We start from the raw sequence: 27631 nt of genomic DNA, 5'->3' as shown, positions 1-27631 counted from the left end.
GGTAATGGCATAGAAAACCCATTTAACGAAATGATAGGTAAAAACTTCTCAAGTCTTGGAAGAGATACAGACATCTAGATATAGGAAGCTCAAAGATCTTCAAATATATTCTACCCTGAAAGGCCTTCTCCATGCCACTTTATAGTCGAACTGTTAAAAGTCCAAGAAAAAGAGAATTCTAAATACAGCAAAGGGGTCAAGTCACAGAGAAGAGTATCCCTATCACACTAATAAATTTCTTAGCAGAAACCTTACAGGCCATGTTCCACGGTGGAAAAGTCTATACAACCCTACCCCCAAAGTTCAAGGAATATGAGAGGCCAAAGACAGAGGCTGACAAATTCAGTTTCTTAGAAACATTTAATAGGGACTTAGGAACATTTAATAGGGATTGTGTCTCGGAAGGTACTTCAAGAGACAAAGATGGTGGATCCCTGTGCCTTTACTCCCAAGACCTAGGGCTTATATGCCATAGAAAAAGGATATGCATGCATCAGAAGGGCTGTGTAGGATAACTGCTTAAGGGCATTGATTATAGCAAGTACAATAACATTTACATTGTTTTGACCTAGGAATGGGATTTATGGTAAGTACATGCTCTTAAGTAAAATTAAACTGGAAATCTTAGAGGCCTTCTTGGAACTGGGGTTAATGAGAAATCAACGTGGTGGATGGAATTACTTTGGCCACTACAGTCCAGGAGTAAATGAAATGATAACTCCAAAGTGGTGAAAAGCAGAACAAACAAAAAAACACAACTGTCCACCAAAAATATTATACCTGGGGAAGATATAAAAAATGAAGGAGAATAAATGCTTTCCAAAGCAAGGAAAAATTGAAGTTAATCACCACTCTACTGGCCCTACAAGAAGAGGTCAAGGGAGCCCTGCATTTAGAAGATAAAGGACAATATCTGTCATAATCAAAACACATAAAAGTATAAAACTCTCGGCCAGGCACGGTGGCTCACACCTGTAATACCAGCACTTTGGGAGGCCAAGGCACGCGGATCATGAGGTCAGGAGATTGAGACCATCCTGGCTAACACAGTGAAACCCCGTCTCTACTAAAAATACAAAAAAATTAGCCAGGCTTGGTGGCAGGCACCTGTAGTCCCAGCTACTCAGGAGGCTGAGGTAGGAGAATGGCGTGAACCCAAGACGCAGAGCTTACAGTGAGCCAAGATCGCACCACTGCACACTCCAGCCTGGGCAACAGAGTGAGTCTCGGTCTCACAAAAAAATAAATAAATAAATAGAGGAGGCAAGTGTTACTACTACGGAAAACCAGCAAACCACAATGATAGGAGAACAGGATGAGAGGATACACAAAACCAAAAAATAATTCACAAAATGACAGGAATTAAGTACTGAATAATAACCTTGAATGTAAACAGTTTAAATTCCCCCCTTAAAAAATATAGATTGGCTGAATAGAAAAACAAAAAAAAAATGACTTAACTATATACTGCCTATAAAAAACTGACTTTACTGGTAAAGACACGTAGACTCAAAGTGAAGGGATGGAAAAAGATAATCCATGCAAACAGAAACCAAAAGCAAGCATGAGTAGCTACACTAATATCAGATAAAATAGACTTTAAGTCAAAAAGTGGCAAAGAAGGTAATTCTATAATGGTAGAGGGACCATTTCAGCAAGAAGATTAAACAATTCTAAATATTTGTGCGCCCAACACTGGAGCATGCAGATATAGAAAGCAAACATTATTGAATCTAAAGGGAGAGACTGACTCCAATAAAATCAGATTAGGTGTCTTCAACAACTGACTCTCAGCCTTGGAGTGATCATCTAGCCAAGTCATCAACAAAGAGATATTGGATTTAAACTTCGTTTTAGATCAAATGTGCTTGATAGACATTTACAGAACATATTGTCCAACAGCTACAGAATAAGTATTCTTATCACATGGGACATTCTTGAGGCTAGACTATTTGTTATACAACAAAAGTAGTCTCAACGATTAAAAAAACAGAAATAATATCACATGTCTTCTCAGACCACGATGGAATAAAACTAGAAATCAACAATGAGAACTTTGGAAATTGTACAAATACAAGGAAATTAAGCCACAATTATGAGCCATCACTGGATTTAAGGAGAAATAAGAATCAAAAAGTTTCTTGAAACAAATCAAAATGGGAACACAACGTATCAAAATATGTGGGATACAGCAAAAGCCATGATAAAAGGATGTTTAATAGCAACAAGTACTTACATGAAGAAAGTAGAAAGATTTTAAAGAACCTATTGATGCGCCTCAAGGAACTAGAAAAGCAAGAACAAACCAGATACAAAATTAACAGCAGGAAATAATAAAGTCAGAGCAGAACTAAATTAGAGGTGAAAAAAAAGGCTATACAAAGGATCAATGAAATGAAGAGTTGGGTTTTTTTTTTTTTTGAGAGAATAAACAAAATTCATAAATTGCTGGATAGACTAACCAAGATAAAAAAAGAAGACACAAATAAAACCCCAACCAAAAAAGGAGACAGTAAAACTTATATCCCACAAAAATAGAAGATTGTTAGAGACTATCGTGAACAACTGTCTGAACAAATTGGAACCTACGGGAAGCAGATTCATTCCTGGACATGAGGTAACTACCAATATTTGGCCATGAAGAAATAGAACACCTGAACAGATCAATAATGAGTAATGAAACTGAGTCAGTAATAAAATGTCTTCTAACAGAGAAAAGCTTGAGCCCAGGAGATTTTTACTGCTGAATGCTGCAAACTTACAAAGAAGATCTAACATCAGTTCTCCTGAAACTATTCCGAAAAATTGGAGAGGAGGGATTTTTTCCTAGCTTGTTCCATGAGGCCAGAATTACCTTGATGCCAGAACCAGATAAGGATACAATAAGAAAACACTATAGGCCAGTATTCCTGACGAACTTAGATGCAAAATTCCTCAGCAAAATACCAGCACACCAAATCTAACAAATCAATAAAAAGATCATTCACTATGATCAAGTGGGTTTTATTCCAGGGATGGTAGGATGGTTTATTATATGTAAATCAATAAACATGATACGTCACAAAAAGGTCAAAAATTATATTTTTAATATAATTATATATTTTTGCATCTCAAGTGCAAAAAAAGGGTTTCATAAAATTCAACATCCCTTCATAATAAAAAAACTCAATAAATTAGACATAGTAAGAACACATCATAGTAAACGCCATGTATGACAAAGCTGCAGCTAACTACATACTGAGGCAGAACTGAAATCCTTTCTTCTAAGAACTAAAACAAGATAAGGATGCTCACTTTCACCACTCATATTCAACATAGTACTGGAAGTCCTAGCCAGAGTAACCAGGCAAAAGAAATGCATCCACGTTTGAAAAGGGGAATTCAAATTGTCCTTTTTTCAGATAACATGATCTTATATATAGAAGAACGTAAAGACTCTACCTGAAACTCTTAGATCTGATAGATGAACTCAGTAAAGTTTCAAGGTAAAAAATCAGTGTACACAATTCAGTAGTGTGTCTATTCTCTAATAATGAACTAGTTGAAAAAGAAATCAGGAAAGTAATCCCATTTATAACAGCTACAAAAGAAAAAACCTGGGAATAAATTTAACCCAGGAGTAATTTCATTCGATCCAGCAACCCCACTACTATGTTTTTATCCAAATGGAAGGAAATTAATGTCAGAGTTATAGGGCATCCCTGTACTTACTACAGTACTATTCTTGTTAGCCAAGATATGGAATTAATCTGTGTCCATCAACTTATGAATACACAAAGAAAATGTAACATATATACATAATAGAATATTATTCTTCCATTAAAATGAAATCTTGGCATTTACGGTAACGTGGATAAAATTACATTTCATTATATTAAGTGAAATAAGTCAGGCATTGAAAGACACATATTGTATGCTGTCCCTCATGAGGGAGTTTAAAAAGTTGATATCATGGACATAGAGAGTAAAATGATATTTACCAGAGGCTGTGGATAGTGGTGGTGGTGGGATAAAGGGAGGTGAATCGAAACATATAGTTAGAAGGAATAAGTCCTATTGTTTCATAGCACCGGAGGATGAATATAGTTTATAATTGTTGAATATTTCAAAATAGCTAGAAGATTTGAAATGATCCCAACACAAAGATGTAGTAAATGTTTGAAGTGATGGGTATCCAAAATATCCTGATTTGATTATTACACATTACATGTATATTTCAAAATATCACATGTACCCCATAAATATGTATAGTTATTATGTGTTAATGTTTTCTTAAACTTAGATTTCAGATAAACAATCTAATGAAACACTGTAAAGAACTAGAAAAGCATGGGAAAAAAACTCAACATTAGTGGAAGGAAACAATAAAGGTCAGAGCATAAAAAGTGGAGTTCAGATTTTAAGAAACAATTTAAAAGGTCAACAGAAATGAAAAGTTGGGTTTTTTAAAACATTGGCAAAATTGACAAGGCACAGTGGCTCACACCTGTAATCCCAGTACTTTGGGAGGCCGAGGTGGGTGGATCAGGAGGTCAGGAGATCGAGACCATCCTGGCCAACATGGTGAAACCCTGTCTCTACTAAAAATAGGAAAATTAGCTGGGCGTGGTGGTGCATGCCTGTAGTCCCAGCTACACGGGAGGCTGAGGCACAAGAATTGCTTGAACCCAGGAGGCAGAGGTTTCAGTGAGCCAAGATCGTTCCACTGCACTCCAGTCTGGGTAATAGAGGTAGACTCCGTCTCAAAAAAACAAAAGGCAAAATTGACAAACTTTTTGCTAGTCTAAGAAAAAAGACCAAAATCAATAAAATCAGAAACAAAAAAAGAGACATAACTACTGATACCGCAGAAATACAAAGAAACACAAAATCATTAGAGACTATTATGAAGAAGTATTCCCCAACTACTTGGAAAAACGAGAAGTGGAGGTATTTTTAGAAACATACAAACTACCAAGAAGATTCAAGAACCACGAAGTTCATCGGGAACTTTGAAGAAAGAAAAAACCTGAACAGACCAGTAATGAGTAATGAGATCAAAGCACTAATAAAATGGTCTCCCATCAAAGGGAAGCTCATGATCTGACAGTTTCACTGCTCAGTTCTGTCAGACATTTAAAGAAGAACCAGACCAGATGCGGTGACTCACACCTGCAATCCTAGCACTTGAGGAGGCCAAAGCTAGCAGATCACGAGGTCAGAAGTTCGAGACCAGCCTGGCCAATATGGTGAAACCCTGTCTCTACTAAAAATAGAAAAAGTAGCCAGGTGTGGTGGCCTGTAGTCCGAGCAACTCGGGAAGCTGAGGCAGAATAATCGCTTGAACCTAGGAGGTATAGGTTGCAGTCAGCCGAGATTGTGCCACTGCACTCCAGCCTGGGCAAGAGATCGAGACTCCGTCTCAAAAACAAAAAAAAAATTATATATATATATATATATTTAGATATATATATTTTATACTATATATATTTATATAGTTTATACATATATTTTATACTATATATATTTATACTATATATATATATATATATATATATATATATATATATATATATATATATATAGCCATGGTAACCAATATAGTATGGTACTGGCATGGAAATAGACACATTGGTCAGTGGAACAGAATAGAGAAACCTAGAAATCCATGCATTTATAGCCAACTTAGTTTTGAGAAAGGCTCCAAGAACATACTTTGAGGAATGGGGAGTTTCTTCAATAAATGGTGCTCAGAAAACTGGATATGCTTATGAAGAAGAATCAAACTAGACTCTTAACTTTCACAATTTACAAAAATCACCTCAACTTGGATTAAAGAGTTAAATGTAAGAACTAAAAATATGAAACTACTAGAAGAAAAGATTGGGGAAACACTACAATGGTAGGATGAGTAAAGATTTTGCAGGGGGTTGGCGGGGGAGGGGAAGACCTCTAAATTATGAGCAACAAATGCTAAAATATTTAGATGTGGTGTCCCATCAAGCTAAAACCCTTCTGCCCAGTAAAGGAAATAATCAACAAAGTGAAGATACAAGCTACAGAATGGTAGAAGATATTTTTGAGCTATCCATTTGTAAAGGGATTAATAACCAGAATATATAAGTAACTCAACAGCAAATGGTCAAATAACTCGATTTTAAAATGGGCAAAATTTTTGATTGAATAGGTATTTCTCAAAAGAAGACATAGAAATGGCCAACAGATACATGAATAGATGTTCAATGTTACAGGGAAATGCAAATCAAAACCACAGGAGATATCATTTTACCCGAGTTAAAATGGTTTTTATCAAAAAGACAATAAACAATGAGTGCTGGCCAGAATGAAAAGAAAGGGAAACTCATACACTCTCTGAAAAAGACAGTATGAAGAAGAGTGTGAATGCTCATTGAAAAACTATAGAACTACCATATGACTCTGCATTCCCACTGCTTGGTATATATTTAAAAGAAACGAAGTCAGTATATTCAAGAAATGTCTGCACTCCCATGTTTATTGTAGTACTATTCACATTAGCCAAGATATGGAATTCACCTAAATGTTAATTTATAGATGAATGGATATAGAAAATGTGGTACATAAATATAAGTGGAATATTACTCGGCCATAGAAAATGATGAAATTATGTTATTTGTAGCAATGTGGATGGAACACAGAGGTCATTATGTTAAGTGAAGTAAACTGGCACAGAACCACAAATACCACATGTTCTTTCTCAAACGTGGGGGGCTTAAAAAGTAGATTTCATGAAGGTAGAGAGTAGATTGGTGGTTACCAGAAGCTAGAAGGAGGAGGGGGCACAGGGGATTTAGAAAGGATTTTGAAAGGTTGATTAATGGGCACTTTTCTCTTTCCCTTGGGGCGTTTGGCAGCAGTGGTGGCTTTTGCAGCCGTAGCCAAGATTAAGGCTCAGGATCTTTGAGGCAAGAAGGAAGAGGAGCTGCTAAGACAGCTGGACAACCTGAAGGTAGACCTGTCCCAGATGTATGTCGCCAAAGTGACAGGTGCCCGACGTTCCAGTTCTCTTAGATTGTAGTCATTTCCAAATCTGTTGCCTGTGTTCTCACCGTCATTAGCCAAACTCAGAAAACAAACCTCAGGAAGTTCTACAAGGGCAAGAAATACTAGCCCCAGATCTGTGGCCCAAGAATACTTGTATCATGTGCCACTGGCTGAACAAGCATAGGGAGAACCTGAAGACCAAGAAGCAGCAGCAGCAGGAACAGGCTGTACCAACGACAGAAGTAAGAGGTCTAGGCATGAACATTGCTGAGTCAAAATTCAAACTGGAGGAAAAAAAAGGTGTTAGGTTAATGGGCACAAAAATACAGTTAGAAGGAACACGACGTATTGTTCAGTACTGCAGTAGAGTGACTATAGTTAACAATAATTTGTATATCTTAAAATAACTGGTGGAGAGCAATTGAAATGTTCCCAACACAAAGAAGGGGTGAATTTTTGGGGAGATGGATGTCTCTTTTGCCCTGTTCTGATCATTATACGATATATACATATATCAAGATATCACATGTACTCTAAAAATATATGTAGCTATTATGTTTCAGTTTTTAAAAACTCTGTTTATATGTAGCATAATAAAATATGTTGTGTCTTTAAAACAAAAAGGAATAACTAAAGGAATCTGTATGGGAGAACTGATCTTGTGTGTAGAGGATCTTCAGGACTATACAAAAGAAAAAACCTATTAGGACTAAAGACGTTCAGCAAGGCTGCAAAATACAAGTTGAGCATTTGCAAAACAACTGCATTGCTATATACTAGCAATGAACATTAAAAGTGAAATAATTTTACAGTAGCATCAAAAAAATCAAGATATTAGAGAATAAATTTAACAAAATAAGTTCAAGTGGAACTATAAAATACTGAAAAAAGGAACTGTAAAAGTGGAAAGATATTTTATAGTCATGTATTGGAACTTTATTGTTAAGACTGAAGTACTCTCCAAACTGATCTTCAGATTCCACAGAATCACTGTAAAAATCCAAGTTCACTTTGTATATGTATGTAAAGAAATGGACAGACAAATCCTGAAATTTATGTGGAAATGGAAAGGGCCCAGAATAGTCAAAATGTAGAAAAAGAGGCAAAAAATTGAAGGACTCCTGATTTCTCCATTTCAAAACTTATCAAACCATGCTGCAGAATAATAAGATGCAAATAAATGGGAAAATATTTCATGTTCATGGACTGGAAGACTTAATTTTTTTATATATTATACAAAGTAATCTACAGATTCAACACAATTACTATCAAAATCTCAATAACATTCATCCCAGAGATGGAAAATGTTCTAAAAATCATATGAGAGTTCAAGGTACCCCAAATAATCATAAGTTTTGAAAAAGAACAGAGTTAGAGTACTCGTATGTTATTTTAAACATATTACAAAGCTACAGTAGTCAAAATAGTGTGGAACTGGCATAAGGACAGGCTAATGGAATAGAATAGAGTGCACAAATCCTCAAATCTTCAACAAGAGTGCTAAGACCACTCATTGGGGAAATGTCAGACTTTTTAAAAAATGGTAGTGTGAATACAGTATCTTCATGCAAAAAAAGAGAAGTAGGACCCTTATATCACACAGTGTATAAAAATTATCTCAATGTTTTAAAGACCTAAATGTAATCCTGAAACTATAAAATCCTGAGAAAAAACATAGGGGAAAAACATCACGTTATTGTATGTGCTGGCAATTTCTTCACTGTGACACCAAAAGCACAGGCAACAAAAACAAAAATGGGACTACATCAAACTTAAACGTTTGTGCCTTAAAACAAAGGGGTGTGTAAAGGCAACCTACAGAATAGAATAAAATATTTACAAATCATATACCTATAAGGAGTTAATATCAGACTGTGTAAAGAACTCCTATATTTCCACATCTAAAAATCAAATATCCTGATTTTAAAAGGGGAAAAATACTTTAATAGATATTTATCCAAAGATGGTCTAGAAATGTTCACAAGGGCCGGGCGCAGTGGCTCATGCCTGTAATCCCAGCACTTTGGAAGGCCAAGGTGGGCAGATCACCTGAGGTCAAGGGTTCGAGACCAGCCTGTGCAACATGGTGAAACCCCATCTCTACTAAAAATACAAAAAATTAGCCGGGCATGATGGTGGGCGCCTGTAATCCCAGCTACTTGGGAGGCCGAGTCAGGAGAAACACTTGAACTTGGGAGGCGGAGGTCACAGTGACCAGAGATTGTGCCACTGCACTCCAGCCTGGGCCACGAGAGCAAAACTCCATTTCAAAAAAAGAATAAAAGAAGTGTTCGCAAGCATATGAAAACATACTCAACATTCTCTAATCTAGAAATGCAAATAAAAACTACAATTGGGTATCACCTGATACCCACTAGGATCATTGCTATCAAAAAAAATAGAAAATATTTTTGGCAAGGATGTAGACAAATTGGAAACGTACTGTTGTAGGAATTGTAAAATGGTGCAATCACTGTGGAAAATAGCTTGGAGGGTCCACAAAAAAATGAGAAATATAACTATCATATGATACACCAATCTCATTTCTGCATGTATATATAGAAAAAGTTTAAAGCTGGATTTTGAAGAGATACTTGCCCATCCATGTTCATAGCCACACTTTTCACATTAACCAAGAGGTAGAAGCAGACCAAATGTTCATCCACAGATTTATGTATAAATAAAATGTGGTCTCTACATAAAATGGAAAATCGTTCAGCCTTAAAAAGGAAAGAAATCCTGTCACATGCTACAACATGGATGAACCTTGAGGACATTATGCTAAGTGAAATAAGCCAGTCACAAAAAGAAAAAATATGATTCTATTTGTTTGAGGTAAGTAAAGTTGTTAAATTCATATTAACAGAAAGTAGAACGTTGGTTACAAGTGGCTGGCATGAAGGGGAAAAGAGGAGCTCTTTAATGGGTATAGAGTTTGAGATTAGTGAGATGAAAAAGTTTTGGAATTCTGTTCCACAACAGTGTGAATATACTAATGTGAAACAGTACTGAACTGAATGCTTAAAACTGTTAACATGGTAAACTCAGTGCAAAGCTTCAGTAATCAAGAGTTATGCTGATATAAAGCTCAGCAGCTAGATCATTGCAGTATAATCAAGTGTCTAAAAATAATCCCATACATTTATGGTCTGTTGATTTCAAAAAGACTTTCAAAACAATTTGGTGGGGGGAAAGTAGTCTTTCCAGTAAGTGATGTCATAACAACTGAATATCCACATGTAAAAGAATGAAGTTGAATCTCTGCTTTCTATAATACAAAAATGAACTCAAAATGGGTCAAGTATCTAAATATAAGAGCTAATGCTACAAAATTTTTTGGAGTAAATCTTTGTGATGTTGGATTAGGCAATGATTTCTTAGATATAAAATACACAAGTAAGAAAATAAAACACAGGTAAACTGGATTTCACCTAATTAAAACCTTTTGTGCTTCAAAGTGATAGGGACAAGAGGCAGGGAAATTCTGGGCAGAAGAGGATGGGTCCCCAGTGAGGGCTGCACCCTCAAGCTGAAAAGCCTGATGCGGTGGCCCAAAGTGAGAACTTACATCCCTGATTTCCTGTTCAAATGTTGCCTTTTCCAAAACCACCCATGGCCTGCTCTGCCCCCCATTCCTGTGCCCATAAAAGCCCCAGCCTCAGCCAGCAGAGAGAGGAGAAGCAGCTGGACATTGGAGACTACAGCTGGATGTCAGAGAGAAGTGGCTTGACTTCATAGGGACAGTCTGACAGCATAACTTCTGAGAAGAATCTGGCCAGAGACAGCCAAACTTCAGTGGCATTTACCTTCCCACTCTGTCCCCTTTTCAGCTCCCCTTCCTGCTGAGAGCTACTTCCATCGGCATTAAAATTTCCTGCATTTACCATCCTCCAATTTGTTTGTGCAACCTCTTTTCTCCTGGATGCTGGTAAAGAGCTCAGGTGCCCCAAGTGTGGTTGCAAAAGGCTGTCACACTGACCCTTTGCCCTCGCTGGCAGAAGGCAGCCATCTCACGCAAAAAGGCAGAGGATCCACTGAGCTGTTAACACGTAAGCCATATGCAGACAGCCAAGCTAAAAGAGCACCCAAACACTTCCTCTGGGACTTCAGGGGTCACTGGCACCCCTCCCCAGATGTTGCTGCGGGACCAGTACAGAGTTCACTCCTGCTGGTGCCCGAAGGCATTTGCCCGAGCTGCCGTACCCACTCACCTGTTTGCTCCCTCCAGCAAGGGGTGGAACACAGCAGATTTGAGTGAGTGGAGTTGGCTGACTCCAGTGCTCATATACTCCCATTTCTGCCCATGAAGGGGTCAGGGAAATATCCTGCTTCAGAAGGACATCATCAAGAAAGTGAAAGGAAAAAAATGAAAAGACCCACAGAATGGGAAAAAATATTTTTAAAGTACATATGTGATAAGGAAATTATATACAGAATGTGTAAAGAAGTCTTACAACTGAATAATAAAAATATAAATATTCCAATAAGAAAGGAAAATAGGATTTTAACAGGCCTTTCTCTAAAGAAGATATGCAAATGGATAATTAGCACATGAAAAAAAGCTGAGGGTCATTAGTCATTAGGGAAATGCAAATCAAAACCATAGCATACCCGTTCATACCCATAACAATACCTAAAGTAAAAGGGACAGATGTTAGTGTCTGTGAGGTTGGAGGGAAACTGGAACCCTCATTTGATGCTCGTGGGAATGTGAAATGGTGCAGCCACTTTGGAAATGAGTCTGGCAGTTCCTTAAGTGAATAAACAAGATTACCATAGGACTCAATAATCCCACTCCTAAATATATGCCCAGGAGGAATGAAAACATGTTTACACAGAAACTTATACATGAATATTTATAGCAGCATTATTTATAGTAGCCAAAAAGAGAAAATAGTCTAAACATTCATCAATTTATAAATGAAGAAACACAATTGGTATATCCATACAACGGAATGTTGTTTAGAAATAAAAGGACATTAAATAATGATTTATGCAACAACATGGATGAACGTGGAAAACATGTTAAGTAAAAGAAGCTAGTCATAAAAGGCTACATTTTGTATGATTCCATTTATTTCAAATGTCCTGAGTAGGCAAATCTTTATAACGAAAATGCAGATTTGTGCTTGCCAGATGATCCCTAGTGAGGGTGGTGGAAGAGATTTGGAGAATATAACTGCTGGTGGGTATGGAGTTTCTTTAGGGAGTAAATGTTCTGAATGTAGATAGTGGTGGTGATTGCACAACTTTATTAAAAATCACTGAATTATATGGTTCGAAAGAATATACTGTGAATTGTATTTTAATAAAGCTGATACTTTTTTAGTTATAGTAGTTGATGCTATCATCATGTAACAAAATTAACACACTTTTTAAGAGAAAAATTTTCGTTTTTATACTCATATTTTAGTGTACTTTTACAAAGAAGTTTATTAATAACAATTTATTTAAAGCAGATAATGTTACAAGCAGTTGAATTTTGCAGATCACATATCAAAAAATAGTTTTGATGATTAACTGATAACTAAATTAGACCTTCCTTTATTTTCATTTAAAGCAAAGAATTAAACACCACCTGACTTGGAAAAAGATTTGTTACCTAGTCATTATTTATTCATCTCCCCAGAACATGTCTAAAAAGGCATTGCCAAGGTATATCATAATGACTGTTCATTGTATGTGTTATTTTTTTACCTTGAGACACCTTGTTTGACCTGATACACTTGGAAAGGATTGGGAAAACTGAGTTATTGTCGTCTTCAATATACTGTTGCAAAACAATGTTTTTCATTGAAGTTGCTTTCTGTGCTTTAAACTAATTATCAACAAAACTTTTGAACTGCAGATTTAATTTATTTAACTTATGAGAAATGTCTACTAAATAAGTTAGCTGACAAAGCCACTTCTGTCAAACCATTTTTTTCAGTGTTTCATACAAACTATGCATTCTTTGCTGATGAAAGAGGCAAGGTTTTTAACAACAACAACAACAAAAATGTCAGCACTGTCATTGTAACAATTTAGACAGCTTGAATGGGACTAATTGTTTTATTTTGTGAAACAGGAGAAGGGTGGCTGGGAAAGGGGAGGTGGGAAGTGATTACTCCTGTGGCACACAGGTGTATGTTCTCAGGCAAATCTGTCTTTGAATTTGAGGTTGTGTATACTTATTCCCTTAAAATGATGCCTGTGCATCTTCTTGAAAGTCTTCCTCTGTTACCCGGGCTGGAATGCAGTGGCACAATTATGGCTCACTGTAACCTCAACATCCTGGGCTCAAGCAATCCTTGCCCCTCAGCCTCCAGAGTAGCTGGGACTGCAAAGCACATGCCTTCACGCCCAGCTAATTTTCATATTGTTTCTAGAGAGGGATGTTACCCAGGCTAGTCTTGATCTCCCAGGCTCAAGTGATCCTCCTGCCTGGGCCTCCCAGGCAGTGTGGGATTATAGGCATGAGCCACCATGCCTGGCCTCCTTTATATTTATTTTTATTTATTTATTTATTTACTGAACTGGAGTCACTATCGCTCAGGCTGGAGTGCAGTGGCACAATCTTGGCTTACTGTAACCTCCACCTCGCAGGTTCAAGTGATTCTTCTGCCTCAGCCCCCTGCGTAGCTGGAATTACAGGCGCCCGCCATGACATCCGGCTATTTTTTTTTTTTTTTTTTTTTTTGTATTTTCAGTAGAGACAGGATTCTATTATGTTGGCCAGGCTAGTCTCAATCTCCTGACCTCAAGTGATCCGCCTGTCTCGGCCTCCCAAAGTGCTGGGATTATAGGTGTGAGCCACCGCGCCCGGCCTCTGCTACTTTTTAAAAGTCTATCTCCAGAAGTCTGCTTTCTCATTTTGAATACCGTAGGTATTCAAATGAATTCAGTAGGTGCTGTTCTACCCTTCTGTTAGCCTTTTACGAAAGAATAGCGTGGCCTTGAAAAGCATACATTTATGCATAGTAGTAGTGTATGCAGGTATATTTATTTATTTGCTTGGTTGGTTTTTTTATTTTTTATTTATTTATCTGTTTTGAGACGGAGTCTTGCTCTTGTTTCCCAGGCTGGAGTGCAGTGGCACGATCTCTGCTCACTGCAACCTCCACCTCCTGGGTTCAAGCAGTTATTCTGCCTCAGCCTCCCAAGTAGCTGGAGTTACAGGCGGCCGCCACTGCACCCGGCTAATTTATGTATTTTTCAGTAGAGACGGGGTTTCACCATGTTGGCCAGGCTGGTCTAGAACTCCTGACCTCGTGATCCACCTGCCTCGGCCTCCCAAAGTGCTGGGATTACAGGCTTGAGCCACCGTGCCCGGTCACAGGTATATTACGATGTTGGTACACTTTGTATTCACTTGGACTACATTTTGCTAGAGATGATACCTGTGACACTTCTCTGTGCTCTGCGTTCCTCTTCTGCACTTGTAACAGATGTATCTTGCCGTCTATATGGAACCTAAGAATCCTCCACAGCTAGCAGCTTCTACTAGTTGTTTGGAACTAGAATAAGAGGTGATTCTCTGTGATAACAATTGTGTTAGTTTTCTTAGTTTGTTTATATCTTTGTTCTTTTTGTAGTTTGGATTTTCTAATTACTTTATTAATGCGATTTCCTTTTGTTAAACTTTATTGTCCTTAAACCAGCTTGGAGACGTGCTGGGAGATAATTTTCCATGGGTCTCATACTTTCCTGTATGTTTTGCGAACAGAGGCTGTGACTGCCTTTCTTCTTGTCTATCTTTTCAAGATTATTTCTATATACAGTGAATAGCTTTGGAAGATGCTGTAGTGACTTCACAGCAGCGGTCAGGTTTGCATATCTCCCTGGAAGGTAGAGCTGGTATCTCCCGGTAGTGCAAAGGGATAGGCATATTTCCAATGATTAAAGATTCCAGCTCCTGAAGGTTAGGGTTTCTCTCCTATAATGCAACACACTGCATGTGCAGGTGGCCTGTGGCCATATTCAAGTTGCTCTGTGACATTTGGGACTTGGGGAACTAGAGCCCAGTGGTCACAAGATAATGTTGATATTCTGGCTGCCCCTGTTAGTGTAAGTAATAAATACCTTGTCTCTCACCCAGGAGACTTCTTTCCTCTGCCAGCATTTTATTAGCTTGTGACAGGCTAACTTGTTAGCTTGAAAGTAGTGTAAATCTCAGATCCTTTACAGGTCTTGATAGTATGTAGGTAACACAAATAAATGCATAAACAGCTGAGTTCAGCTCAGAAATGTCCGTTTTTACTCATGTTTTTCATTAAAAACTGTATTATATATTGTATAAATGTAGCGTCGGTTTTTCAAGTTTTTTTCTACCTTATGATAAGTTTTTGGTATAAGTTTGCTATTTATATTTAATGAGAATTTTAAAAGCATAATAAACCATGTTTTTAGTGCACTAAAATTGTATGTATGTTTATATAAACCTGTGTTTGGTTTGTTTTTGTTTTTTGAGATACAGTTGCACTCTGTCACCCAGGCTGGAGTGTAGTAGTGCAGTTTCGACTCACTGCAACCTCTGCCTCCTGGGTTCAAGTGATTCTCATGCCTCAACCTCCCGAGTAGCTGGGACTACAGGCACCTGCCACCACGCCTGGCTAAATTTTGTATTTTTAGTAGAGACAGCATTTTGCCATGTTGGCCAGGCTGGTCTCAAACTCTTGACCTCAAGTAATCCACGCACCTCAGCCTCCCAAAGTGCTGGGATTACAGACGTGAGTCAGGAGCCACTGTGCCCAGCCCTGTATTTGTAAATAGATGTCTAGTTATGTTTTTTGTTTGTTTGTTTGTTGTTTTTTGTTTTGTTTTTTTTTTTTGAGATGGAGTCTCGCTCTGTCACCCACACTGGAGTGCAGTGGCACCATCTCCGCTCGCTGCAACCTCTGCCTCCCGGGTTCAAGCGATTCTCCTGCCTCAGCCTCCCGAGTAGCTGAGACTACAGGTGCATGCCACCATGCCAAACTAATTTTTTGTATTTTTAGTAGAGACGGGGTTTTTACTAAACATGTTAGTAGTGGACGGGCTTTCTGCTAAACATAGCCCCGTTAGCCAGGATGGTCTCTATCTCCTGACCTCGTGATCCACCCACCTCGGCCTCCCAAAGTGTGGAGGTTACAGGCGTGAGCCACCGCACCTGGCCTAGTTATGTTTTTAAAAACAAATTATTGGTCTGCCTCATCATATATTTATGAATCAGTCTTAATTCCATGAATGTCATAGTGATGTACTGTTTGCCTCTGTTTCAGAATATTGGAAAGAAGATGACCTGTCAGGAGTTCATTGCAAATCTGCAAGGGGTAAATGAGGGTGTTGATTTCTCCAAGGATCTGCTGAAAGTAAGCATGGAACTATTGGTTTTTAGTGTATGCTTGTATTTCTGTTTGCTGCTTACAGCTTAATCCTAAGTAGGCTAAGGATCACTTAAGTATTTTGCTTTTTGCTTTTGGTTTTATTGGTGATGTTTCTTTTAAGCCTTGTCCTTGATTTTTCGTGCGGCAAAGTACCTTAAGTTGATAATTTCTAGAAGTCTGCATTATAATCAATAATACTGAGGTAAGTAAATTTGGAATGGTTGGTGATACAAATAGTGAGTGGCAGTTTTTGTTCGATTTATTTGTAAATAGACTATCAGAATTTAAGAAAGATCCCAAAGGTATATGCACTACGGAAACAGAGTAGCATTTGCAGGCTATAATGGAAACAGTTCCAACTGTGTTCAGTCCCTAGTCTCAGAGCCACTCAGGTTGTCTCTGGAAATAGATTAAATTAAATTCTCAGTAATTGTAGAATGCCTGAATTATTTGCATTCGGCTTTATTATTGGTAACATCAGCATGTTTTTCCCCCTCATCAGATTGTTTTCAAGGAGACAACAAAATCAACTTTGGAATTCATGCATTCTCCAGCATTGTAAATGAGATGGGCATTTGATTGAGTACAAAATAATGATAACATGAGTATTTGGGGGGTTGTAGGGTAAGATTGTATACATTAAGAATGTGGTTTTTACAGTTCTCTATTTGATTCTAGCCTTTTAAAAAACTTAGTACATGTATAGGTTTCTTTTGGAATCAATTTCTTTAAATGAATTTTCAAGAAAGGTGACATTTGAATCAGCTATGGTATGGAAATGTATGATATGATATGGAAATGTTGAAAGAGAAGTCCTTAGTTGTGTTTTATGTAACTTTTAAGCTACATAGAATAGAGTTCTGCCAGATTTGGAAAGACTTATCTACTATGGTAAATGAAAGAAGGCATTACGATGTGGTATTATGACATTCTTAGTCTTACTAATTTTATTTGCAGCACGTTACAAAAAATTATGGAAAAAAAGCAGGAAGAAAAGTAGCTTTAATTTATGGAGTAAAGAAGGCATTTTTTTAAGGTCCTTTGTACAGCAAGTGCTGCCATTTCTAAAGGTATAATTCCAAATGGGAGCGGGAGATAAATGGTGCAGGATTGTGACGTGATAAAGATGTTTTACATCTTCCATTGAATCCGTATGGTGTTAACAAGACTTTTTTCAGTCTAGTGATATTTGCATGGAAAATTATGGAGTCTCTCTAAGAGAGGATTTGTGAGGCTTTTATCAACTTACATCAGAAATGAAAGTTGACAGGAAAATTTTCATAGTGAAGCTTTTAGAATTTAGTGGTAGGCTTATGGTAACCTGCATGACGGTTGGCAAATTATTGGCTAATTTAGAGCATCTTTGGCGGAGCTGTATGAAACCGTGTATGGTTAATATACAGTCCAGAGGCTACTGTTCACCTTGAGTAAATGTGTTCTTTGACTTCCTCTACCAAGAATTTGCCAGATGATTTGTTGCTGTTGTGCAATGAGATTATGTTTATAAACCTCATGGGAAAGTATGTATTATTTGTTTTTTTGTTGTGAGAAGATGATAGTGAAATGATACCGAAAATGGTGGTGGTTAGCATGGTAATTGTCAAGTGAAATATTGATTCTCTTCCATAACAAACCCCAGCCGCTCACCCACCCAAGATAGTTTTCCATTTCAGTAGGAATGGGTTTTACTGAAAATTTCAGTAAGAAAAGGTTTTCTTTAAACCACGTTTGTTTCATTCCTCTATTCTGTGTGCTGTTCGGTTTTCCTTCCCTTTCCTCCCTTTCTTCCTGCCTGCCTTTTCTTCTGGTTTCTTTTTATTTCTGTCTTTTACTTTCTCTTTGGCTTTCTATTTTTCTTTTGGTGTCTTTTTTTCTCATTCTCTTTCTCTTAGGATAGCTGTCGCTGGATTCCCTGCTGAGATAAATTATTGGGTGGAGTATATACTTGAATTCTGGGGGAAAATATTGTTACATATGTGCTACACAGATACATACATACATAGAAACTTTTCAAAGTTTGGTGTCATCTTACAGGTTTTTAATATCATGGTCATTGTCTCTTTCTTTGCCACCTTTCCAATCTCCATGTTACAGGCATGTGTGACATTAAGTTTTTTTTTGGTGAAATAAAAGGAAAAATTATGACCTTTATTAGGTTTCCTCATAATCATATATAGAAACTGCTAGATTCAATATTAAAAAAGCTTAAAGTTACATAAACTGAGGCTTTTATTGTTATGTATTGACCTTGATACTTTTAGATTAATTTGGTTCAAAAGTAACATTTGGATTTATGTATGTTCAGATTTCTTTGGCCCAGAAGTAACATTTGTACTTTAATGTCTGTTGTTCCGTGTCATTGTGTAGCTGGGAACATTTATTGAAGGTCTGCTGTGTGTTTACTAGGTGTTGTGGGATTGGAGAAGATGCTGAAACGAAATGGGCACCTGTCCTCAGAGATCACAGACTACTGAGAAATATTGGAGGTGTCTTTCTCCATAAAATAAACAGTTATTCCATGTTGAAATAAAAGTATAAGCCAAATTCTGTTTTTTTGTTGTTGTAATTGTTTTCTGAAGAGAAAGGGTTAAGAAAAAATAGACCTTGACATATTTAAATGTGTGAGAAATGAGAAGCTTGTGTAAAGTCCTTTAATTCAGTTAATTTAATTAATATTTTGCTTCTGAATTTGCCTTATACTGTATTGAAGGGATAGATGATACATTGAGCCCTTTTTTTAGTTTAAAATTCCATTGCAGTTTTCGTTGTTTACTCAAATAACCTAAACCGATATTTGACTTTTTTCCCCTACAGGGTGTTTACAGTGTAAGATATGGATATCTGTAATAAAGGTGAAATAAGTTGGATATCAGAAGACAACCAGTGATAGCATATTACTTAGGTTCTTCAAAGCAGAAGGCTGGGAGGAGGTGATGTTTGAGATGGTGTATTAGTCCATTCTCCCACTGCTGTAAACAAATACCTGATACTGAGTAATTCATAAAGAATAGAGGTTTATTTTGGTCATGGTTCTGTGGGCTGTACAGAAAGCACGATGCTAGCATCTGCTTGGCTTCTAGGGAGGCCTCAGGAAACTTAAAATCGTGGCAGAAGGGGAGGCAGGCACATCTTAAGTGGCCGGAGCAGGAGGAAGAGAGGAAGGAAGGAGATGCTACACACTGTTAAATAACCATAGCTCAGGAGAGCTCACTCGTCATCATGAGAACAGCACCAAGGGGATGGTGCTAACCCATTCATGAGAGCTCCGCCCTCCTGATCCAATCACCTCCCACCAGACCCCACATCCAGTACTATGGATTATTATTCAACATGAGTTTTGGTGGGGACACAAACCATGTCAGATGGCCTTTTGAAGTATAGGTAAAAGACTTGTTATCTTGGTTATTATTCCATTGCATTTCCTGCCCCTTCTTTCACCCAAAGACATTCTCATATTTACCCCTCTCAACTACATGACCAAATCAAGACAGTCATTCATATAACAAAATAGGCCAGATCATCTGGTATGATTCACATAGTACAGATAAACACAGAAAAATTTGTTATTGTCTTGTAAGCTTCTGATTAACCCTGTGATCATGTTTCTACCGGCTCCGCCCATCCCAGCGGTTGGATGTGGTTTGTATTCAAGCATCCCTGGGGACAATGGAAGAGAAAGGGGAGGTTCCGCTTTCGGTCTGATAGATTTCGTGAAACGTTCGTAAGGCTCTAATAAGTATTACAGGTACTAACGACCTGAATAAAGAGGGATAAGAATGTAGAATGCGGGCTAGCTCTGTATTGTAGGCTGTGTTTTGAGAGACAGTACGGTATGAGGATTGAGATTATGATTTGAGAACTGTACTGACTGGGTTCTAATACCAGGTTCTGTCTCTTAATAGTCAGGGGACTACATCAAGTAAATAGTGTATTTCAATATCCTCATCTATAAAATGGGAGATTTTAGAGTCCTCACATGTAGTAAGTATTGTCTGTTAGCTATTAAAACTTTTTATTTTTGATATTATTTTACTTAGCCTAAAGTGGGCTGGAAGGGACCCTATACGTTCCTGCAGGTATCTGGGTTTAAGACTTTTTAGAGGCGAGTGAGATTAGCGGCAGTAGTCAAAACCTCTACCCACCATCCCTTTTTAGCTTGCTGCTTTCCAAAGATACATAGCCTCTGCTCTTTGAAAGGAAGCACCTGTGACGTTGACTGAAAATGAATCTTGCTTAACCCTTACCTTTTTACCTTGTTAACAGCCTCTTTCTCCTGGGCCTATCCCTCTTCACACATTTTTAAACCTGACATTTGATTTGCGTTTTTAGTGACTTCCCTCTTTGATGCTACAAGAGGGGAAGTACTAGGGTGCATTGGCTCTTGGACTGGTCCTGGAATCTTGAAGAACCTTTGAGGAAGCAAACTAGTTCATATTCTCCTAAGATCCCAAGATTATCCTGGAATATTGATGGAGATGTGAATTACTTGAAGTGATTAAAACATCCCTGGGGGAAACAAGGGTTGCTAGAGATGTGCCTTACCAGTGGAGAGGCCTTGGTCTGAAGGATCAGGTCCAGGAATTCTTGGGATTCTGCTTTGTCTCGGGGCAATTTTTATGGACTCTTGACTGTGTCAGCCTGGGGACTTCTTTCAGTCAGTCTCATCAGCGGCTGATACCAACTAGTGAAGTGTTAGCTTTTGATTGTGTGCATATTTCTGAAACTCTTCACTCTGTAGAATAACCTTTGAAAATTCATAACAGCCCAGATACGGAATCATCCTAAATGTTCATCAGCAGACGAATGGATAAAATGTGGTAGATATGCACAGTGGAATATTATTTGGCCTTAAAAAGGAGGAATTCTGTCATTTGTGACATCGATAAATCTGGAGGACATTACACTAAATGAAATAAGCCAGGCACAGGAAGACAAATACCGCATGATCTCGCTTACAGTGGAATCTAAAAAAGTTGATCTCACAGATTCAAGGAGTTGAATGGTGGTTACCAGGGTGTGGGGATGGTGGGGATTTAAACAAAGGGTACAATTTCCTTTAGACTATATAAATAAATGCTAGAGCTCTGTTGTATAGCATGGCGACTATAGTTAATAACATCATATTGTTTGTTTGAAAAATACTAGGAGAATAGATTTTGAATGTTCTCATCACAAAACAGTATGTGAGGTGAGGAATAGGTTAATTAGCTTTATTTAATCATTGTACAGTATGTATGTGTACTCAAAATACTGCATTGTGCACCACAAATATATACTTTTCATTTGTCAATTAAAACATTTAAAAATAAGAATTTTCTTGAAAGTTCCTCTATCTTATGTTCAAAATGCAGTGTCTTGCTCCTCTGCCTTTCTGTTCCCTAAATTTTATTTCTGCTGAGTTTCTTAGGAAACCCTTGTTCTTGATTGTAACAGAAAAGCTGCGTTTCTATCTTCTATCGAATCTGCTCTGCATTTCTAACTCTGGTGGTTGATAATTCTCCATTTCTCATTATATACAGAAAAGACACAGGGCCTTTAAGTGATGGTCACCAGGTATTTATATATTTAGAGATGAATTGTCCATTTGAAAATGTATTTACATGAAAGAAGGGAAGAAACTGAGCAATAAAAGACAAGAAGATCCTGGCAAATGGTCTAGGAACATAAAGGGTAGAAGGTCAGTTATTGGCCGTCCCATAATTTCATTCTGAAGAGACATCTAGACTGTAGATTTTGACATGACATGAACCCAATTTTTTCTATCCCACTTTCCCATTGCCATCTACCATTTAATACTCTGATACTGCTGTCATTAGTATTTTTATTCCCGTCATTGTTAGATCTTTCTTTCTTTTTTGAGCAGCAGTTAAATTCAGTAAGTACCAAGGGAGAGTAGAAAGAAATTAGCTGAAACAGTCTCTCCTTTAAGAATTTTTATACCAACTTATTGATGGAAAGAACAGAAACAACAAAACAAAATGTTCCAAATATTTGTGATAAAACTGAACACAATTTGCAGAATGTTTAAAAACATACCTTGAATGTATTTAAATACACAAGTAGGTCCAAGAATAATTCTAGTTAGAAGACAGTGTCACTGGAAATCATTTAAAAACGTAGGGAAATAAATCTTACAGATACCAATCAATATGACAGTCTTTTAGGTTATTGCTTACTATTAGATGTTTGACATTAGAATATTCTTTAAATTTTTAAGTTTTTTTATAGAAATTGCTTTACTTGGGAATTTATGAACTTTGAAATTGGCACGTCTTCCCTTAAGAGCAAAAGTTTTAATGTGGAAGAAAGAGAGAGAGAGAGAGTGTATGTGTGTGTGTGTGTGTGTGTGTGTGTGTGTGTGAAGAATGGGTTAAATTGAAAGGATGTAAATCAGTATGCTTGGCCTAGCAGGATTTATAAGCTTCATTCCATGAATGGAGTGATAAAAAAACAGTGAATTAAATTGTTACATAGTCTGTTGGTTAGAATTTTAATGAAAGTTGTCATTCAAATACATTTGTTTTCCCTTGCTTTCTCAAAGGACAGAGTTTAGGCAAGATTCTCTTAGGAGACGGTTCCAAGAATATGTAGGATACCTCCATCCCGTTTTTAACCTATCTTGTCAGCTGAAAGGATTATATATGTTGTTTTAAACATAATTTTCTCATTTGGTTTTCTTAAGGAAAAATAATTTGTGAAAATGATGGAGTAATTAGCCAAGAAGGTAGAATTTAAACAGACTCAAAAGATCAGCAAAGATAAAACACATTTTAAATAAAGATTAATGCATCTTTTTGGATAAGGAAGAAACATAATTAGAAAATATAAAGTGAGGCTCTCAGATTTGTAACCATTAGGCTTTTTAATCAGTTACAGCTGTATATAAGGGTAAAGAACAACAGATGAATCAGCCATTAAAAGTCTAGAGATAAGCCATTTTTGTAAGTTCAAACCCCAAAAAGTATCTGTTCACACAGAGTGACAGCAAAAGCTGTAATGATTCTTCTTAAAAAAAAAAAAAAAAAAAGAGTAAAACTGACCCATCTCTCTTTCTGAGTTCCATCTACCCCTTTCAGCCAGGGAGAAGATTGGAAATTTAACACTGACAATTGCCCTACTTTTCAGTATTTTCTACCAGAAGGCTTAACCTAAGCAACATGAAGTCTTTTTTCCCTATTTCATCTTCCCACTGTCATTGTTGCTCTCTCCTCTCTCATCTTTACTTCCTGATTATCGCTGAGTACAAGTATAGCTGGAGACATCAGAATAAGACTAGGTTTTATTAATGTCAACATTCTGGTTTGTGCTATCATACTATAGTTTTGCAGATGTTACCATTGGAGGAGACTGGGTAAATGGCACAAGGACTCTGTTCTTTTCTTACAACTGCCTGTGAATTTGTAATTGTCAGTAAAACAATGACAAAAATAATGGACAAGTCCACTCTAAAAAAAAATTGGGGCAGTTTGTCTATTCAGCCAGAGGTTTTCGGCATCATATAAAAATAGGCTTAATGAAATTTTACTACTCTTGGTCATTCTTTTAAAGTACTGAGTACAATGTAATGACCAACAGTTCAGAAATAAGTATATAACAGTATTGAAAACACTGACGTTTTAAGAAAAAGACAATGGGAATTGTTTTGAAGAATTGAAAACTGGAAAGTAACATGATCCTATGTTTATTATCATGTTTTACTCTGGATATTTGAAGAATTGTTTAGGAAAGTGGAAGTGGAAAGATGATAAAATCGCAATTGTCTATGTGAGAAGGATGTTGGCTCGGATGCTGGTGGTGACAGTATTGAAGGAAATATATTAAGTATTGAATTATTTAGAGCTTCCTATTAGAGATTCTGTTGGTAGACTGGTTTCCTCATTGCCCCTTTGTCCCTTACCTGAATGAAGTAGAAAAGAAACAAAAAGTAGAATCTGAATTTTCTCTACCCAGTTAATGTTTGTTTGTTTGTTTGCAACGGAGTCTTGCTGTGTTGCCCAGGCTGGAATGCAGTGGCATGATCTCTGCTCACTGCAACCTCCGCCTCCTGGGTTCAAGTGATTCTCCTGACACAGCCTCCCGAGTAGCTGGGATTACAGGCATCCACCACCACGCCCAGCTAATTTTTTTTTTTTTGTATTTTTGGTAGAGACCGAGTTTTACCATGTTGGCAAGGCTGGTCTTGAACTCCTGACCTCAAATGATCCACCCACCTCGGCCTCCCAAAGTGCTGGGATTCCAGGCGTGAGCCACCGCGTCCAGACCCCAGTTAATGTTTATTTGGCCTGTTAGGCTGAATGTCATGGAAGGCTGTGTGGCAGAGTAAAATGAGTAGTTACAGATCTGGAAAGTAATCCCAATATCTTACCTTGGCCAAGCAACTTAATCCTTTTCAGTTTTCTCAGGTACGGCATGGGATAAAAACACCTTCCTCTAAGAGCGGTTAGGAGAATTAAATATGATGAGGTGTGTTAAGTGGCTAGCAGTGTGCCCGTGTGGAATGCACTAGTTGTTCTGACTGGGTTATGGAAGTCGCTGGGCTCTAAGCCTGTCTTAGTGTTGCTAGGGACTAGTGGTGGCACCTCCGGGTGATCATTTCACTTTGTGCCTGAGTTTCCTCATTTGTAAAATAAGATATTTGGCCTGTGCCTATGGTTTTCAGGTTTTCGGTTTAGGCTTCTGGAACCTGTGTCCAGTGTTCACCCCTCCCTGTCACCGCTCCCCTTCTGCTCCAGAAGTTGTTCTCTTTTTCTGTCACGTTCTAACTTCCTCTGGTGATGTCTTTTGAGCAAAATATTATGTGGCAAAAAAGAAATTGGAACAACTTCACAGGGTGATCTTGTAAGGATCATTTCAGTCTAAGTGCTGGACATTTTCTTAACATCATTTTTTCCTTTGTAAATCCAAATCGCATTTCTAAAGTTTCAACTCTCTTAACTCTCACCTTGTATTTACTTGTTTAGACAAAGAAGTGTATACTTAGTAATGAAACCAGAGAATGTTCAGATTTAAATCCAAGAAAATTGCTTTTGTCATTGCAGCATTTTCAAAAGATTATTCCCAAAGGACTACACAAGAGGAAGAAGCAGACCTCAGTCAGAAAAAGGTCTGAACTTTTTATAAAGGAAAAGCCTGAACTGAATTCTCAAAAATACTTGATCTGAGTTATATTCGGAGTATGTAGTTGAAAATAGGAACTTATGGGTGGTATTTAAGTGTAGCTAAAAAAAGAGCATCGACTGTTGCCTAGAGTAGGTGAGTTCTTTCCAAGAGAAGGTCATGGAAACCTGGTAGCAACAGTATCCATGGAGGAAGAGGGCTTGGATGCCTGTCCTGTGTGAGTCGGAGAGCCTTTTAAGAGAAAAGCTAGGTTTGCAAGCTTTTTAAGAGAAAAGCTTTAAAAGTTCTGGCTTAAAATATGGAATATTGCTGCTTTTTTCAGTAAAGTAAATCAAGCTGAGTTAGGTGATGAAAGGTGCGTGGCGTGTTTCCGCTTCTGCCCTCCCCGTGGAGGTCTGGCAGCCTGCTTTCGCTTTCAATCACGTGCTCATCATGGGCAGAATAATGATGCTGCTTTTGGTGTGGTTCAGACCATGAATGAAAAATGGTGACGATAATGAGGGTAAGATTTGAAGTAACTGAAGATCCACAAATCATGTTCATGTGTTTCCTTAAAAAAAAAAAAAAAATTACCAAAAAGAAGTCTGTTAGAACGTTTTAACAGAACAGATGCTGCTTAAGAGTACAAACAGATTTTTAACCCCCAAAAAAAGAGAAAAGGAAAAAAGTTTGAGTGGTGGTGGTTGTAATCATTAAGGGTACTGTAATGGAATATTAATGATTCCCAGTGGGAATTTATGTTGAAATTTATTTTCAATTTGATCATGAAGAAGTGCTACAGAATTTCCTATTCAGGTGCATCCATAGACGTTTGAATGTTTGTATGTTTGGAGCATTTTTATGTTACGTTACGTTACGTTACGTTACGTTACGTTACGTTATGTTATGTTATGTTATTTTGAGACAGGGTCTCACTCTGTTGCCCAGGCAGGAGTGCAGTGGCACAATCTCGGCTCACTGCAACCTCTACCTCCTAGGTTCAGGCGATTCTCCTGCTTCAGCCTCCCAAGTAGCTGAGATTACAGGCGCGTGCCACCACGCCTGGCTAATTTTTGTATTTTTAGTAGGGACAGGGGTTTCACCATGTTGACCAGGCTGGTCTCGAACTCCTAGCCTCAAGTGATCCGCCCACCTTGGCCTCCCGAAGTACTGGGATTACAGGCTTGAGCTGCTGCACCCGGCCTTGTTTGGAGCATGTTTAAAGTGTCATAACAGTCCAAGATTGCTGCCCCTCTCACTAACATGAGCATGTATTATTGATATGAATGTAACTGGTCACATCATGAATAAAAGCTATCCTCTTTTTGCTTACAATATGTCAGGAGACTGAGGAGCTCCTTGGGATGATTGATGCCCTCCTTTCAGCAGACCAGCAGTGCAAGGATAAGTGGAACTACCATGGCAAATATTCTATCCTGAACATGGTATTTACTTAGCCAGTAAGGATACAGAAAAACAAATTTTATTTTAAAGGCATTTATAATTATACAGTCAAAATATCCCATAAAGGAAAACAATGTGTTGTTATAGTAATGCTTCACTTAGCTAAAGGTCAATCTTTTTTTAAAATGACTAAAAAAAGTGAAAACAAGCAAAAAAATAAAAATAACGCTCAACAGCCAGAATAGTTACAGAGTCCATGTATTAATAACTGACCTCACAAATTTCACACAACCTTTATTTAGATCCTGTTTTTAATAATACCCACAATTAGTTTTCACTTTGAAATTTTTGACCTGATCCTCCCCCTGGCATATCATAATCTTGGGCCTGTAGACACAGGCAAATACCAGCATACAAGTTACTGCTGACTATCACCGAGCCAGCTGTTCGTGGGCAAGTTAATAGCCAAATCCAACTGATTTTAATAAAATGAATTTAATAGAACACAGACATTTAGGTTATTACATAAATTTTTAAGTGGAAATTATTTATTTATTAATTTTGAGATGGAGTCTCACTCTGTTGCCCAGGCTGGAATGCAGTGGCGTGATCTCAGCTCACCGCAACCTGTGCCTCCCAGGTTCAAGTGATTCCCCTGTCTTAGCCTCCAGAGTAGTTGGGATTACAGGCACCTGCCACCACGCCCCACCAATTTTTGTATTTTTAGTAGAGACATGGTTTCACCATATTGGTCAGGCTGATCCGGAACTCCTGACCTCAGGTAA

At 37.7% G+C, this 27631-nt stretch overlaps 1 protein-coding gene across 28 annotated transcripts in view; it reads left to right on the top strand.

The window, feature by feature from the left end:
• Nucleotides 1-27631, top strand: part of PSD3 (pleckstrin and Sec7 domain containing 3) — a 728752-nt gene that overhangs the window by 474799 nt on the left and 226322 nt on the right. For 22 of the 28 annotated variants that reach the window (XM_063816241.1, XM_024345060.3, XM_024345058.3 and 19 more), the window contains one exon: nucleotides 16242-16331. In XM_063816241.1, the coding sequence (XP_063672311.1) occupies nucleotides 16242-16331 (90 nt within the window). Of the gene's footprint in view, nucleotides 1-16241; nucleotides 16332-18713; nucleotides 18891-19426; nucleotides 19568-27631 lie in introns of those variants that run through there. The other 6 variants (XM_063816244.1, XM_054657265.2, XM_063816246.1 and 3 more) reach the window with 3 other exon arrangements.

This window comes from Pan troglodytes, chromosome 7 (genome assembly GCF_028858775.2).
Source record: "Pan troglodytes isolate AG18354 chromosome 7, NHGRI_mPanTro3-v2.0_pri, whole genome shotgun sequence".
In the NCBI taxonomy this organism is placed as follows: domain Eukaryota; kingdom Metazoa; phylum Chordata; class Mammalia; order Primates; family Hominidae; genus Pan; species Pan troglodytes.
Note: the sequence above shows the minus strand (reverse complement) of the source record. Positions and strands in the feature narration are given on the sequence as shown.